Consider the following 12027-nt stretch of genomic DNA (forward strand, 5'->3'; position numbering starts at 1 on the left):
GGATTAACATGAAACTAGAATGGTAAAAAAAGGAAAGGAAGGAAGAAAGAAGAGAGAGAGAGAGAGAGAGAGAGAGAGAGAGAGAGAGAGAGAGAGAGAGAGAGAGAGAGAGAGAGAGAGATTGATTACTCACATACAGGGGAAGCCAACTCATTAAACATTCATTCTCTTTTTCTTCAGAGACTGTGGCAACAAATTTTAACAGATTCAGCACCTGACATAAGGGACAGTTTTTGAGTGTATGTATCATATCAATAGACAAACCCCTGCTCCTACTAATATCATTACTGGAACACCCAAGTCCAAAAGATTTTACATTCTGATACCTAGGAGGGTGTGCTGAAAAATTGAATAAAACAAACCTTATTAACATTCTGCACCTTTATTCTTCAAGTCTACTCATTTACTTTTCAACGAAGTCACGTTATCACCAAACACATTTCTCCCAATGAGAGACCAGTTTGTCAATATCATCACTGTACAATGTCTGACTTTGTTGACACAGCCACAACCTCACTTCTGTTTGCAACACTTCATCACTATCAACGTGAACTCCTCGATGGTGTTCTTTAAGTTTGGGAAATAGATCAAAATAGGATGGTGCCAAGTTAGGGCTGTATGGAGGATGATCGATGACAGTGAACCGAATGTGTCACATTGCTGAATATGTTGTAGCCCTGTGTGTGGTATGGCACTGTCATGCTGAAGGAGGGTGAGCTCCACATGTGGATGAATTCTTTGAACTCGAGTCGATTACAGTCTGCTGTTTCTCACTCATCGACATGGTAAAACTACACATTACCATGTTACATCCAGCAATTTGGAGCCCTCTAGAGGCAGAGCGGTAAAAATATGTTGACATGAAGGATACAGACATAGACATGAAGGATGAAGATGTAGAACGTTATAATGGTTGCCTAATTTAAAAGAGGTATTATTTTTCATCACACCCTCCCATGGGCAGAGACTGGCCTGCAAACCGTGTGTTTCTCAGTGGTTACTGGATGACTTTTCTTAGGTTGTGTGCCCACTGACAAGATTTCTTATAACAGTATACTTATGAGAATGACAAGGCCATGTCAATTTGTGCGCTTGAAAATGAGTCAAAGCTTGTAAGTGGCCAGTAGTGCTTAGTAACGTACTTATTCTAACCTAAAAGTGGGGTGCTAATTATATCATACCTCGAAACACGAGTCTACATTTACGGGATTTGCATACTTACAAAAAGCTTACTATGTTGGTTGGAATACTCTAATGTTATGAAGTTAGCAGCAATTCTTTACAAGGGAGGGAGGGAGGTGGGAGAGAGAGAGAGAGAGAGAGAGAGAGAGAGAGAGAGAGAGAGAGAGAGAGAGAGAGAGAGAGAGAGAGAGGAGAGAGAGAGAGAGGGGGGGGGGGGGGGGGGGGGGGGGTGGGTGGGGGGGGGTGGGGGGGGGGGGGGGGGGGGGGGGGGGGGGGGGGGGAGGAGTCTTTGCTAAGCTTTTAATACATCATTATAACAGACGTATATAGCACCTAAAAAAACTTAAATTGTAGAAAGTGCTCTTATCACAGCAGGAAATTTATTTGTGAATGAGATTATAAAGAAATTGTGACCTTACATTCAGACGTTACATCAGCTGATATTGGACTCAAGAATCAATACCCCCACTGATGCTGTCAGTTTCAACAATAAGCAAGTTCCAGTGCCAATTCAAAAACGTGCCTGCCACCTGCCACCTTATAAATGAGAGCTGGTAGCCTTGGAAACAGCTCCAAGATACAGCATGACAATCCAAGCTGACCATATCGTAATAACAGAGTCCGTCTACAAGTCAAAAAACACTATTATCAATTGGTAACGGTAAAAGGAGCTTCAATTGGGTGTATCAAATAGCTGATGTACCAAAAGCACAATGATACACTGGAAAGTGTGACACGAAGCACAACTCCACCGGGAAAGGGAACAAGAGAGAATTCATAAAGATGAGATTTAATTGTGCCTGCTTTCAACACAACCTCAATAGAATTTACAGTATGTCATACCACTAACATCTAGGGGGACATTCACAGCATCAGCAACATGCACTTTGCCTGATCTAATAACAGAAAGAATCAGACTGGCTACTTACAGAGCTGGCTGAAATGAAATAATAGGTTACCTCCAATGTGTCGATAGTCTTGAGAACAAGGAATATAAATATTTATAAATTGTTCATGGAATTCGTGAGACCATGACAATTTGAGGAAAGGCAGCCACTGCATGTCTTAACTGGTTGTATTTATGTGCTCACAGGCAAATGAAATGAAATTAAGTGAAATATAAAATTACAAGTTCAGTTTGCTTCTTCTTTTTCTCCAGTTTTTATTTATTTATTTTTTTTATTTGAGAGGGGGGCGGGGGGAGACAGTACTGACTGACTGACAGGAGATTGGGAGGCAGGAGGGTATCAAAATATGTAGAGCAACCCCTGTGGTAGAGTATTCCCAAGGGGTAAATATGTCTCAGTAATAATAAATAGCTAGAAAATATGGAGAAAGAAAAACATCACTTCACGTGACATGTATTCAAATAGTTATTTTTCAAATTTGAATCATCATAAACACTTCACTGTTTTGTACATTTACATCTCTTGTGAGAAGTTATTAAATGTTAAATTAAACAAAGGGGAGTATTCAATCACCTTACGGGTTGTATATTCGGAGGCACCATTTGCTTGTAAGTAGTAATTTCATATGTACTGATAGTTCTTTGTATCTCCTACCTACACACACACACACACACACACACACACACACACACACACACACACACACACACACACACACACACACCAATGTATGTATGGATGGATGGATGGTTGGTTGCGGGATGCGAAAGTGTTTTTTTTTTTTTTTTTTTTTTTTTTTTTTTAGGTTGTTGGTGTAATGGTTCAGCTTTCGCATTCTGCAACTACCCTCCCTACCTGGTACAGACGCAAATAACCAGAGCCACTTCGTCATCCCCTCAAACCCAGAACCTCTCACAGAAGAACCCGAAAAGTGCCCCACTTGTGACAGGATACTTCCCGGGACTGGATCAGACTCTGAATGTGGCTCTCCAGCAGGGATACAACTTCCTAAAATCCTGCCCCGAAATGAGATCCATCCTTCATGAAATCCTCCCCACTCCACCAAGAGTGTCTTTCCGCCGTCCACCTAACCTTCGTAACCTTTTGGTTCATCCCTATGAAATCCCCAAACCACCTTCCCTACCCTCTGGCTCCTACCCTTGTAACCGCCCCCGGTGTAAAACCTGTCTCATGCACCCTCCCACCACCACCTACTCCAATCCTGTAACCCGGAAGGTGTACACGATCAAAGGCAGAGCCACATGTGAAAGCACCCACGTGATTTACCAACTGACCTGCCTACACTGTGACGCTTTCTATGTGGGAATGACCAGCAACAAGCTGTCCATTCGCATGAAGGACACAGGCAGACAGTGTCTGTTGGTAATGAGGATCACCCTGTGGCTAAACATGCCTTGATGCACGGCCAGCACATCTTGGCACAGTGTTACACCATCCGGGTTATCTGGATACTTCCCCCTAACACCAACCTATCCGAACTCCATAGATGGGAACTTGCCCTTCAATATATCCTCTCTTCCTGTTATCCACCAGGCCTCAATCTCCACTAATTTCAAGTTGCCGCCACTCATACCTCATCTGACATCCAACATCATCTTTGCCTCTGCACTTCCGCCTCGACTGACATCTCTGCCCAAGCTCTTTGCCTTTAAATATGTCTGTTTGTGTGTGTGTGTGTGTGTGTGTGTGTGTGTGTGTGTGTGTGTGTGTGTGTGTGTGTGTGTGTGTGTGTGTGTGTGTGTGTGTGTGTGTGTCCTAAGGTAAGTCTTTCCGCTCCCGGGATTGGAATGACTCCTTACCCTCTCCCTTAAAACCCACATCCTTTCATCTTTCCCTCTCCTCTCCTCTTTCCTGACAAAGCAACCACCGGTTGCGAAAGCTCGAAATTTTGTGTGTGTGTTTGTGTGTTTTTTTTTAATTTTTTATTGTGCCTATCTACCTGCGCTTTTCCACTTGGTAAGTCCTGGAATCTTTGTTTTTAATATATTTTTCCCATGTGGATGTTTCTTTCTATTTTATATATAAAACCATTTCTGCACCCATGGGGACCACTTTACTTCTGATCTGTGGGAGGGGCATTAACATATTTATTTTTTGTAAATATGTATTATTTATCTTTTATGAGCTGTCCTGCATGCTTGAGGCTCTCCTCACTATGACTGTATGAAACAAAAATTACATCTAAAATATTATAATCTAATCTCCATGTATTTTGTAATTCCTACACACAGGAAATTTTTTTTTAATGACAGAGTTTGGGTGGTAATTGATCTAATGCAGACTTGTGTAATGTTATCAATCATTGTGGTTTAGTAAATTCGAGAGTAAAGGTGAGTAATAGTACCCGTCCAGCTCGGCAGTCTCGATGAAGCAGAGCCCGTTCGGCTCACTGGTGGTGAGCAGCAGCACGTCTGCAGCCACGAACTGGTCATTCTCCATGCGGATGACGTCGCCCACCTGCACCTGCGCCCAGCGCTCCTCCACCAACTTGCCCTCACGCAGTGCCTTGGAGCGCCGCTTGTTCACCTGCCAGTCGCTCGTGTGCCGTTGCTGCACTCCCAAACACAACAAAACTGTCAGCACTTGGTAAGAGAAGGAATCACATAATGTGGGGAAAGTGAAAAGTTGCCAAAGCTACAGCCATTCACAATGGGATGATGGCAAAGACCATAGGATTGTCATTTTTTATATGACAGAGTTTGTGAGTTTGTTGGATGTGTGTCATGTCACAAGAAAAATTTTATACAAGGTACAGAAAAAACATATCTCGGAGGCTCTAGGATGTTACCGATCCCACAATGTGTGTAGCCCTGCGCTCAAACTACAACTTTCCAAAAAGCCACACATGTTAAATGAAAAATGAAGTGTGACAAAGTTTGGATGGTGCCACATTGACAGCTGACAGAAAGTAAATGTAAAAACAAATGACTTGGTAACATTCAAAACAATTTAAACAGGCTCAACCTGATTTAGAGTGCCAATTTATTAATGTCAATGAGAAGAGGGTCCATCACTTCACTCCACAAAACAAACAGAAGTCAAAGCTGTGTCGTCTGTGATGCAAAAAGGAGTCCTCCAATTCACTTTCTATCAAAGGTCCAAACAAAAACTAGTTAATACTTCTAAACCACCTAGTTGATAAAAATTGAATGAAGGATCTGGACTGGGAAAGAAAGAAACATCTTTCATCCAGAGAATGTGGCCAAGTGATACTGTGGGCCATCTCGAGACACAAAAAGGAAACTGTGTGTGCTGCTTGCATAGGAAATCCTGTTGAATTGCCACCTGCAGCAGGGTCAAGTAACCATCAATGGAATAATATTTTTTTAAACCCAACTGGAAGTGATTAACAAGCTTCCTTTATTCAGGAACAGAAACAAGTCAGTGGTTCACCATTTAATATTGTCCTCCCTATACAGCCCATGAACGCCAGATTACTATTTATTTGGGCAAGTATCATCCTTCTCTGGTTTCAAAAAGGGGACTGAGGTGATCTCCTTTCCTGTGTTTTGGAATTACCCCATCTCTCAGATTCAGCTGAATGCTATAAGGAAGACTACTGTGAGGTGCTACCCAAACAGTGTGAGTTAGCTTCAGGGGAGAAATGGCACTTACTGGAAACAGAATAGTTATTCTCAGAGTGGAAACAACATGGTCAGTACCCTAAAACTCTCTCTTCAAAGGGAAAAGGGAAGCCAGTTTGAAACAATGGCCCGAGGAAGATGGTCCCTGCACAGTCCATCTGTAATCTTTGCGGTCAAAGTTATACAAATGTTAGACCATCCTAAACTCAGAAACTACTTGAAATTAATGGTCAGAAACAAATATTTTATTTTTTTGTAGTGCAAACATTTTATATCTTATAACAATTCAGCAAGTTATGACATTTTCGTGGATTAAAACAGCAACAAAGGAAGTGTGGAATGAATGACTTATTTCTACTATTGATCACAAAACTTTTGGTCCTTAGATTACCAGTTTCAGTCAGCAGTGACAGATCTGAAGGTGGTCACTGTTGACTGAAGCCGGTAGTCTAAGGACCAAAAGCTTTGTGATATTTGGCAGAAATAAAACAAATTCATAATAATTTAGGCACATAGCAATTGTTCAAAGTATTGGCTGCATGTCTCAATCCAGGCATTACTTACTATACAATCCATGGACAGAGATGAACTTTGGGCTCAAACACACGTGGCCCCGAACTTGCACATACTGTTCACGATAGGGGTGTAACCGCTACTATTAGTAATCTCTACACCAAGCTGTTCCAGAGCAACCGGCATAGATAGGGACACATGGGCAGGAGCGGCCAAAAGGCTGATGTACGGGCAGTCAGGCAGGAGTCTATGTGACAGTTCTACACCAGCTGAGTGCACACCGGTAGGATTTACCCCACGGTTAGCCTATGCACACAGTGTGTGTAACGACATCACCTGGTGGGTAGCTTATGACGTCTGTGGCTAGCATTGGGAGAGCTGACGGCAGCCCGGCAGTACCCAGAACCTAGTGGCAGCATTTGAGTAGTGTGTTATACACTGTACTGTTAGAAGTATGTAATTTACGTGCAAGATCACTGGTGTGTGGTGATGGATGAATCTTCTCGCACACAATCCAACACAAAACCTCAAATTCCACTGTGGTAACATTCCAATGTCGAGGATTTTGAATAGCTATCTGTGGCTTAACATGACCCATTACCCCCATGAATGATCCAGATTTATGTAAGGTTTTACCCACTATGATGTACTGCTACTGATTAGGATGTTATCTATTCTGAAACCCATCTTTGGTACATTCATCCAGTTTTACAGGTACAACAACCTCCAGCACCACTAAATACATGTGTATTTACAAGTGCATCTAGCAACTAATGACCACATTTTCAATAGTCTTCTTTGCCCATCCCTCTTCTGACGTATAATGCAGCCCGCCATGACCCCTGTTGTGCCTCCCTCACAGCATAGCACTTGTACCCAATTTCTTTGATTATTTGTTGGATATATTTGTCTGTCTCTTCCCTTCCAGTTTTTGCCATCTACAGCTCACTCCAGTACCACTGAAGTTATCAGCTTATGTCTTAACTGGTTTTGTGTTTCTTATACTTAATATTATGTCACACAAAAGAGAAAGTTATTAGCTAATAGACAATAAGGAGTGCAAATTTTCTGAAAAGTACTTATAATCCCAGTTACAAATGCTCCCACCCAACATTAATTGAGCAGAATGTCAAACTGGCTGACTGGGAGCAGGAAAGGAGTATACGAGTTTGAATTCCACAGAGTGAAATACAGTGACATATGACAGAAGAATGCTGTGTGAAGAGGTGTGGCACTGCACTTTGGTACAATTAAGATAAAAAAAAACATGTGTTACATTTCCTCAAACATATATGTTTTATATATCAAACTATTCAGAAAGATGTGCACTACAAAATGAACATATTTTTGAAAAATCAAGTTTTTGAAAACATTTTTATGTCCTACCTCAAACGCTCGAGGGGGACAGGGCACCACTATCAAGTTTTTGCCCTAGTTCGGGAGTACTGTAGACCTGGGGCTGGAGTTCTTTCACTTACAATGTAGTCCACAATTTTGCTATGTATATCACCAATGTAATTTCTAATACTTCCCACTACTACCGTCTTTCTTTGATTTACTCTCAGTCAGTATCCTATTCTTATTAGACTCTTCATTGCATTCAACAGGTCCTGTAGGCCTAATTCTTCTTCACCTTCGCTGAGGATAGTGCAATGTCATTAGCAAATCTTATCACTGGTGACCTAACACTCTGAAGTTTTAGCACACTTCCGAACCTTTCTTTCATTTCTTTAATTGCTTCTTCGAGGTATAGGTTGAACATCAGTGCAGAAACAAAGGGAGTAAGACAGGAATGCAGTCTATGTCAAGAACTACTTCTTGGTCACTAACATTTTATGTTGTCGAAGGCTTATTGCTCGTTGATGAATCCAATAAAGTGGTCAAGTGGTCTTTGTTTTCATTAAGTCTTGCTTCCATTATCAAGGGCAACATCAGAACTGCCTCTCTGGTGTTTCTCCATTTCCTAAAGCCAAACTTGTCGTCTAACAGATCCTCAATTTTCGTTTCCATTTATCAGCATATTATTGTTGTCAGTAAATCGATGCCTTAGCTATTAAGCCACATGTCCCATACACCTTGCATTTATCCACCCTTGCTCTCTTTGTAATTTCCTACAATAATATACAGACTGTAGTATGTGGCGAACTCCACTATGGAATCATCAAAGATAACTGTGTATTGATTTTTCAAGGCAGTGTCACCAATGTCTGTGCAGCAGGTAGTTGCTTGCAATGAAATAAAACCAGTTCTCAAACACAGTCCTCTCATAAATTGTTCATTCAAGACGACAGGCCACCAGAAGTATTAATTTCAAACCCCTGATCTCAAAATACTCTCTTTTACAATCCTCTACAGGGAGTATAATAATGATCCTAAACCCCTGGGTGGCCTTATAAGCAAACTGACGACAAAAATTGAGCCATGGTGAGTCATCTATGTGCTAAGCCCTTTCCTGGCAAGGGCGAAGGAGATAGATCTTTTCAATATGTGTCACACCTACCTAAAGTAATCTTCAACAGGCTGTTCACAGAAATAAAAACATGAAAACATCACATTTGTTAAAAGAGAGTTTAATAGCATGCTAATATCAAATAATAAACTTCCACAGCAGTATAGAAAATATTGACACTGACATAGGTCTGCCAATTTTTCTATAATGTTTGTGACGTGGTCTAACCACCACCACCACCACCACCACCACCACCACCACCACTTCTTAATCATCTTCTTCTTAATCATCTTCTTCTTCTTCTTCTTCTTCTTCTTCTTCTTCTTCTTTTAGTCTGTTTCAGTGTAACTAGGTAACTAACAAGCTGTCAAAATTATCGTAATGAGGAGCAATAATATACCGAAGGTGTGAATACGCAAAATCCTAATTGTGTTGGTTTTTAGCGTTCTATACTTTAATTGGTATAAACGGAATCCTTATAGGATCGTTTTGTTGTCTGTCTGTCTGTCTGTCTGTCTACCTGTCTGTGTCTGTCTGTCTACCCGATGGTTAAAAACCCTTTTCTCTCAATAATGAGTGAATGTATCAAGTCGAAAATTACGACACACATTAAGGTCTACAGTCCCTGGTGGTTTAATAAATATAAGCTTCTATGTCAAAGCAGTTTAAAAAGACAAGACCATTTATGTCAAATATTTTGATACTCATAACCTCATTCATCAAAATTTATAGGGTATGTGCTGTTGACATATAACCCTGAAATATGGCAAGAAGTGAGGTTACAAAGTACCAGTACAACTAAAGGAGAAACATCCGAAAATTGTTAACTTGTAACTGTAACAAACGAAAAATAACGTTGTCATTTGTTATCCTACTGCCTGCCTGTCCTGTAAAGACTCCACTTTCTCAGGAATGGGTAAACATATATCTTGCTTATATCAGTATCATTAACAGGCAGAACCCTTTGAGGTTCTCAACTCTCAGTATACATAATTAAGTTTGTACCAAACCCTCAGTACACGAGTTCTATTTGCACTTATGTGGATTTTATTAGTATGGAGGCGTACAGTCTTCGTAATTTGGTCTGCGTTTTAAGGAAAGGTACTTTTTCACGCATCTTGATATTTACGACATTGTATCTCCCGAACTGTGAGGCATATAACGATACTATTTTGCATGCACCCTCGGTGTTCTATGCGGACACTGCCTACAAAATGTGTTTCAAATAGACTTAGTAGTAAAGAAGTAATAAACCAAACTGTCATGCCTCATGTTTAAATGCTACTGCACGAACAAAGAAAATATAGCTTTCATTATTTTACGCGGTGTGACTGTGAGAAAAAGTTTCGAATAGGTTACATTATGTGCAAAGTTTGTTGGAAGTCACTAAGTGCTCTCATTCTGAAACACTGGAGGTATGGTACACACTACGAGCCAAAACATTATGACCACCTGTTTAATAGCTTCTTTGTCCATCTTTAGAATGAAATGCGTCACTGATTCTGCATATTAAGCATCCAACAGTTTGTTGATAGGTTTGTGGAGGTATGTGGCATTAGCTGTCAACACACAGGTCAAGTAATTCTCGTAAATAATGGGCTGCCGGTTTGCATACTTGGTGACGGCGCCCGATAGCTACCCAGATGGGTTCCACAGGAATGAGGCGAGTTTGGCAGCCAACACAAAAATGCGAGTTCACTATAAGGCTTCTCAAAGCACTGTCGCATGGTTCTGGCTCCAAGATAGGGACAGTTACTGCTGAAAGATGACATCACTATCGGAGAAGACATCAAGCACGAAGGGATGAAGGTGGCACAGAGCGGGCAGCGTGTCTTAGGTAACTACCACTGGTGCCCTGCAAGTGCAGAAGAATGTCTCCCATAACATAACACTACTCCCACCAGCCTGCGTCCGTGGCGCCACACATTTCAAGCCAATGTTCACCTCGATCACGGCGTTTTGGAGAAGACCATCGACCTAGTCTATCAAAAATGTGATTCACCTGCAAAGCTGACACGTTTCCATTGATCGGAGGTCGAATCCCGATGGTCCCGTGCCCACTGAAATTGGATTAAAATGTGATCACGTAGGGGTGGTCTGCTGTGGAGTTCAACACTGTACTTTGAACAGTGTGCTGTGAAACACTTGTGCGAGTATCAGATTTGAGTTCTTTCAACAGAGATGCCACACATCACCATCTGTCCTACTTTACAGTACAGACAAGACCCCGAACCCCATGCTATGTGAAGAGTCGTGGATGTCCAACCATTTAGCGTCTAGTGGTAGCTTCGCTGTTGTCCTACCTCTTTCCGTAGGTCCGCTGATCCCGAGTTCCGGAAGCGTTTCCGTAAGACACGCGTGATGATCAAACCTACCAGTAACAAGTCTAGCAGCCCGCCTCTGAATTGCTTGTATGTCCGTCCTCAATCCGACCAGATAGGAATCCCAAACGCTCGAGCAGTACTCAAGAATAGGTCGTATTAGTGTTTTATAAATGGTCTCCTTTACAGATGAACCACATCTTCCCAAAATTCTACCAATGAACTGAAGACGACTATCCGCCTTCCCCACAACTGCCATTACATTCTTGTCCCACATCATATCGCTCTGCAATGTTACTCCCAAATATTTAATCGACGTGACTGCGTCAAGTGCTACACTACTAATGGAGTATTCAAACATTACAGGATTCTTTTTCCTATTCATGTGCATTAATTTACATTTATCTATATTTAGAGTCAGCTGCCACTCTTTACACCAATTCTTTTCGTGAATTACTACTGAGTAAATTTAGAGAACCAGCATTTGAGGATGACTGCAGTACAATTTTACTGCCGCCCAGCTTTTGACAATGTTGACTGGAATACTCTCTTTCAAATTCTGAAGGTGGCAGGGGTAAAATACAGGGAGCGAAAGGCTATTTACAATTTGTACAGAAGCCAGATGGCAGTTATAAGAGTCGAGGGGAATGAAAGGGAAGCAGTGGTTGGGAAGGGAGTGAGACAGGGTTGTAGCATCTTCCAATGCTATTCAATCTGTATATTGAGCAAGCAGTAAATAAAAGAAAAATTCGGAGTAGCAATTAAAATCCATTATCCTCGTTTTGATTTTGTTGACATTCATCTTATACCCTCCTTTTAAGACACTGTCCATTCCGTTCAACTGCTCTTCCAAGTCCTTTGCTGCTCTGACAGAATTACAATGTCATCGGCGAACCTCAAAGTTCTTATTTCTTCTCCATGGATTTTAATACCTACTCCGAATTTTTCTTTTGTTTCCTTTACTGCTTGCTCAATATACAGATTGGATAACAACAGGGAGAGGCTACAACCCTGTCTTATTCCCTTCCCAACCACTGCTTCCCTTTCAT

At 41.4% G+C, this 12027-nt stretch overlaps 1 protein-coding gene across 1 annotated transcript in view; it reads right to left on the bottom strand.

The window, feature by feature from the left end:
* Nucleotides 1–12027, bottom strand: part of LOC126281290 (phospholipid-transporting ATPase ID) — a 1237896-nt gene that overhangs the window by 962496 nt on the left and 263373 nt on the right. The window contains 1 exon segment of the mRNA XM_049980113.1: nucleotides 4456–4661. Coding sequence (XP_049836070.1) covers nucleotides 4456–4661 — 206 coding nt within the window.

The sequence above is a fragment of the Schistocerca gregaria genome, chromosome 7 (genome assembly GCF_023897955.1).
Source record: "Schistocerca gregaria isolate iqSchGreg1 chromosome 7, iqSchGreg1.2, whole genome shotgun sequence".
NCBI lineage: Eukaryota > Metazoa > Arthropoda > Insecta > Orthoptera > Acrididae > Schistocerca > Schistocerca gregaria.